Source organism: Sinocyclocheilus grahami, unplaced genomic scaffold (assembly GCF_001515645.1).
Source record: "Sinocyclocheilus grahami isolate Dianchi unplaced genomic scaffold, SAMN03320097.WGS_v1.1 scaffold1136.1, whole genome shotgun sequence".
Classification (NCBI taxonomy): Eukaryota; Metazoa; Chordata; class Actinopteri; order Cypriniformes; family Cyprinidae; genus Sinocyclocheilus; species Sinocyclocheilus grahami.
Window position 1 is genome coordinate 351,266 of NW_015506315.1, and position 6,056 is coordinate 357,321.

The 6,056-nt window shown below is 35.3% G+C and overlaps 1 protein-coding gene across 1 annotated transcript in view; it reads left to right on the forward strand.

Moving 5' to 3' along the window:
* The window catches only part of LOC107567236 (serine/threonine-protein kinase LMTK1-like), a 64,883-nt gene that overhangs the window by 42,361 nt on the left and 16,466 nt on the right, over positions 1-6,056 (forward strand). The window contains exon 3 of the mRNA XM_016252873.1: positions 1,814-1,955. Within this exon, the coding sequence (XP_016108359.1) occupies positions 1,814-1,955 (142 nt within the window). The remainder of the gene's footprint in view (positions 1-1,813; positions 1,956-6,056) is intronic.

The window sequence follows — 6,056 nt, forward strand, 5'->3', positions numbered from 1 at the left end:
AGCCCAATTGAGCATCTCTGGAGAGACCTAAAAATGGCTGTCCACCAACGTTTACCATCCAACCTGACAGAACTGGAGAGGATCTGCAAGGAGGAATGGCAGAGGATCCCCAAATCCAGGTGTGAAAAACTTGTTGCATCTTTCCCAAAAAGACTCATGGCTGTATTAGATCAAAAGGGTGCTTCTACTAAATACTGAGCAAAGGGTCTGAATACTTAGGACCATGTGATATTTCAGTTTTTCTTTTTTAATAAATCTGCAAAAATGTCAACAATTCTGTGTTTTTCTGTCAATATGGGGTGCTGTGTGTACATTAATGAGGAAAAAAAATTAACTTAAATGATTTTAGCAAATGGCTGCAATATAACAAAGAGTGAAAAATTTAAGGGGGTCTGAATACTTTCCGTACCCACTGTATATGTGGCCAAAAAGTATGTAATTCTTTGTAATGTAAATCAATGAGATTTTATAAAAGTATAGCAGACTACTTGCATAAAATGCATATACGTATCAGTTGTCAATTTAATCTCCTAATAATATAATATAATATATCTTAGTAAGATGAAATTGAAATGCTTAGTTTTATGACCAAAACTCTGTAGTTTTTATTGTGAGGTGTAAAACACAGTATAATGCAATGCAATGACGATTGAGAGATGAACAATTAAATATTCCTCAAACACCACAACCTCAAGGGGGACATTTTACCAATGACTCTAAAGGCCTTTTACTTACTAAAAAGTATAAACAATCAATCAGACGTGTGGATCATACACTACAGGTTTTGATCAAGATATTTGTGCTACAACTATGATACAGTATGATGCAGGCTTTATAGGGAGAACTGATTAACTGTAGATTACCTTACCATGTACAGTGAACATTTTTAAGTGATTTAACAGTGCATTATATGTATGTTTTTTCAAGTATGAATTACCAGTAAAAAAAAAGAAAACAGTAAAAGGGCATTTTAATTGAGTGCTTTACACATACTGCTTAACACATTACTGAATTAAATATAATTTATTTTGTATACTAATTATTAATATATAATACTACTTACTTTAAATTCAAATTAGTTCTGCATCCTACCCCAATCCAAATTCAGATCAAACACAGGAATTGAATTCATGCTGGTTATGGCACAGATTCAGTACTGCAATTCCCCAACACAGATGCTCAACAATAGTCACAATGTGTGAGTATGAGCCACCATGTGGAGCTGTGGGGGCTGGATAGGTTATTGGGTCCAAGCAGATGATTGCCCAATTTTCGAAATGTGGCATCCAGCATTCATAACAGAGAGAGAAAATACCACAAGAGAGACTTTCATCTGCCATCACACTGTGACAAAAGAGACCATTAAAATTTCATATTAATTTCACAGTATGCATAAAGTAATAGAGCTGATGTAAGAATGCCAGTCTGAATTTCCTGCTTGTGTTTGAATTGTGCCATTTATTTCATTTTTTCTTAAAGAAATTATTCGTTTTATTAAGCGATGACGCATTAAATTGAACAAAAATGACAGTAAAGACATTTATAATGTTTATAGTTCAAATAATTGCTGTTCTTTTAATATTTCTATTCATCAAAGGATCCTACCAATGTATCAGTTTCAACAATAACCGTAAGAAATGTTTCTTGAGCAGCAAATCAGCATATCAGAATGATTTCTGAAGGATCATGTGACACTGAAGACTGGAGTAATGATGCTGAAAATTCTGCTTTGCATCACAGGAATAAATTGCATTTTAAATACTGAGATAGAAAACAAATATTTGAAGTCTCTGTGTGATTTTGTTCCCTGCAGGAATTTGAAAATATGGAGGGGGAGGAGGGCCAAGCGGACCTTTCCACTTTAGCCTCCCCCAGCTCTCAGAACGACCCCGAGGTTTATATCCTGCCCCTGACGGAGGTCTCACTGCATGTGTCCAAACAGCCCAGCAAGCCATGTAAGAATCCGTATAGTTTTGGTCATTATTGATTTATGATTCAGAAAAGGAGACATTTTGAATAATGTGCTGACTGATCTTTTCCATGCATTGAAAATGTAATGCAAGTGATTTGGAACGAGTGCTGGTCATGTGATTCACGGTAGCAACTGCGAGGAGGCGGCCCTAGGCTTTTTAAAAAAAAAAGGAAAACATGATTTAAATGAGACTTACTGCCTGTGCTAACATTGGTGTTTATAGTCGTCGCGCACTGCAGGCAGATTGCTGGTTATGTTTCTCTTTAATATACAATACTGAAAGTAAAGTGCCACACTACGCTGATATTTGTCCCTCACATTCCTAACAGCCTTGTGACAGGAAGAGTAAAGATACAGGACTGTGCCCATTGTGAACGGATGGTTCTGGAAAAAGACCAGTGGCCTTGTTTATGTTCTCACAGTGTAGAGAAGGGTGGAGAGCGAACCGTCTCTGGAAGCAGAGCACACATCTGTCAGCTGCATAATGCACCGTGAGACCGGCCCAGAGGACTCCTGGTATAATGGATGCATGTGAACTGGACTGCAGAGAGGAAAGGAAGTTATTAATGCATGGAAGCACTGGAGAGTACAGATGGAAATGAAACTGTTTTTAACATCAATATTACAACAGATATGAAACAGATGCGTCTGAAAACCAAAATAACTGTAGATTTTCATCTCGTTAGAAGATATTGATTTGTTAGTGGTGCTTGCTAAGGCAACCAACAATGGCTTGTGGTCATATTTTAAGTCGACGTTTTTGTAAAACACATTACCGTTCAAAAGTTTGGGGTTTTTGAAAGAAATTAATGATTTTATTCAGCAAGGATGCATTATATTGATCAAAAGTGACAGTAAAGACATTTATAAGGTTATAAAAGATTTCGATTTCAAATACATTGTTCTTTTGTACTCTCTATTCATTGGAGAATCTAATAAAAAACATATCACAGTTTCCATGAAATTATCAAATAGTTTTCAACATTGTTTTCAACACTGATAATAATAATAAATGTTTCTTGAGCAGCAAATCAGCATATCAGAATGATTTTTGAAGGATCGTGTGACACTGAAGACTGAAGACCAATGATTGGGGAGGCCTTCAGCCAATCATCATAGAGATGTAAATTACATGATATTAGTTTGAATATCTCGCGCTGCGCTGATAATGTACCAAGTACTTATGATGAGTAGCGATATTGAATATTTGATCGCCAACAAATTTACCAAGCTGTCATTCAAACAGTATATATACAAATTAAAAATAAATGGAGAACAAGCCTAAGCTGGATATAGGCTAACGTTACAGCAGTCGGCTCTTTTAACACAGACTTTCACTGATAATAATAATAAATGTTTCTTGAGCAGCAAATCAGCATATCAGAATGATTTTTGAAGGATCGTGTGACACTGAAGACTGAAGACCAATGATGCTGAAAATTCAGCTTTGATCACAGGAATAAATTGCATTTTAAAATATATTAAAAGAAAAAAAATCTATTTAAAATATAATAATATTTCACAATATTACAGTTTTACTGTATTTTTGATCAAATAAATTCTACCTTGGTGCGCATAAGAGACTTCTTTCAAAAATATAAACAAATATTAAATTAAATAAACCCCAAACCTTTTAATGGTAATTAGAAGCTATATTCAAACAGCAAAAAAACAAAAAAACAATTATATATATACTGTATATATATATATATATATATATATATATATATATATATATATATATATATATATATATATATATATACAAATTAAAAATAAATGGAGAACACGCCTAAGCTGGAAATAGGCTACAGCCTATACAGCCAAAGAAAACAAAAATAAGCGTGTTCATGACAGTACCATTGATTCGAGCGTGTGGCGGCGCTGACCCAGATCCGGCATGATGGCGCCGCCACACACTCGCGTCATGGTACCGTCATGAACATGCGTCCACAAGTGACGCAGTAGAGACGAAAATGTGGAATAAAGTCGTTATTTTTGTTTTCTTTGCGCAAAAAAGTATTCTCGTAGCTTCGTAACTTTACAGTTGAACCACTGATGTCACACGGACTATTTTGTCGATCATCTTGGTACATTTCTGGACCTTGAATGTGGTAGTTACCTTGCTGTCTATGGGAGGGTCAGAGAGCCCTCAGATTTCATCAAAATATCTTAAATTGTGTTCCAAAGATGAACGAAGGTCTTACGGGTTTGGAACAACACGAGGGTGAGTAATTAATGACAGAATTGTCATTTTTGGGTGAACTAACCCTTTAACAACTGCATAGCAACACCCTGGCAACCACTCAAAATGTCTTGTCATAATGGTACATACTTATTCAGACCCCCTTAAATTTGTCACTCTTTGTTATATTGCAGCCATTTGCTAAAATCATTTAAGTTAATTTTTTTCCTCATTAATGTAGACACAGCACCCCATATTGACAGAAAAACACAGAATTGTTGACATTTTTGCAGATTTATTAAAAAAGAAAAACTGAAATATCACATGGTCCTAAGTATTCAGACCCTTTGCTGTGACACTCATATATTTAACTCAGGTGCTGTCCATTTCTTCTGATCATCCTTGAGATGGTTCTACACCTTCATTTGAGTCCAGCTGTGTTTGATTATACTGATTGGACTTGATTAGGAAAGCCACACACCTGTCTATATAAGACCTATTGTTAATTAATTATTATAATAGCAGTGAGTTTTACACAGGCAAACAACATTAACATTTTCTTCTTGAATGATAAATATCTACTGAATGTACTACATTTGATTTTACATCAAGTCAAATCAAATTGCTCAATGACTGCCTATGTGGAAGCTGGCGGTGGATGAAGCCGTGCAAGTCAGGTTTTCTCCCTATGACTCATGTGCTCTGTCTGCGTAGAGCATCAGGGGAGGGTGGGGAAGACAGTGGGATGCTGGGTTGAAACACAGGCAGGGATTGGACAAGAGTTTTAGGTGTCAGCCAATAGTCTCTGGATTGTTCGTCGCCCGTGGTAACGCCCAAGTGATTGGTCCAGGTGTTGCAGAGTGAGAGGGTAGCACAGAGTCCCTCGTGACATTGAGAAGGGCTCGGTCATGGTTGAACCGCTCCTTCTCCTTTTCCTCCCCCTTCATCCCTCTGCGTGTTATATTAATGCAAAGAGTTGGAAATTAACACTTGACTGAATGAAATGGAGTAAACCCCCACATATGAATGTCCCTGGTGTTCTTTCATTCCTAAACTATATTTACTGGTTTTCACGGAATGCAACATAAGCTTCATTCTGGAAGAGGTCGAGCATGGAGAATCAGAGAAAGAGGGGGATCACATTTATGGCCCTAAACTGTAGACATCTACACTACCGCTCAAAAGTTTGGGATCAGTAAGACTTGTAATGTGTTTTAAAGAAGTCTCTTATGCTCATCAAGGCTGCATTTATTTGATCAAAAATACAGAAAAAACAGTAATCTTGCAAAATGTTATTCCAATATAAAACAATGGTTTCTATTTTAATATCCTTTAAAATATAATTTATTTCTGTGATGCAAAGCTGAATTTCCATCAGCTATTACTCCAGTCTAAAGTGTCACACGATCCTTCAGAAATCATTCTAATATGCTGATTTATTATTAGAATTTTCAATGTTGGCAACAGTTGTGCTGCCAAATGTTTTTTTGGAAACTGCAATACTTTTTTCAGGATTCTTTGATGAATAAAAAGTTAAAAAGAACAGAATTTATTCAAAATATAAATCTTTTCTAACAATATAAATCTTTTCTACACTTAAAAATTTAACACATCCTTGCTGAATAAAAGTTTTAATTTCATTCAAAAAAAATAACATTTGAACTGTAGTGTATATTGTTAGAAAAGATTTCTATTTTAAATAAATGCTCTTCTTTTTAACTTTTTATTCATCAAAGAATCCTGAAAAAAAGTATCACAGGTTCCAAAAAAATAGTTTCCAGCACTGATAATAAATCAGCATATTAGAATGATTTCTGAAGGATCATGTGACACTTTATACTAGAGTAATGGCTGCTGGAAATTCAGCTTTGCATCACAGAAATAAATTATATTTTAAAG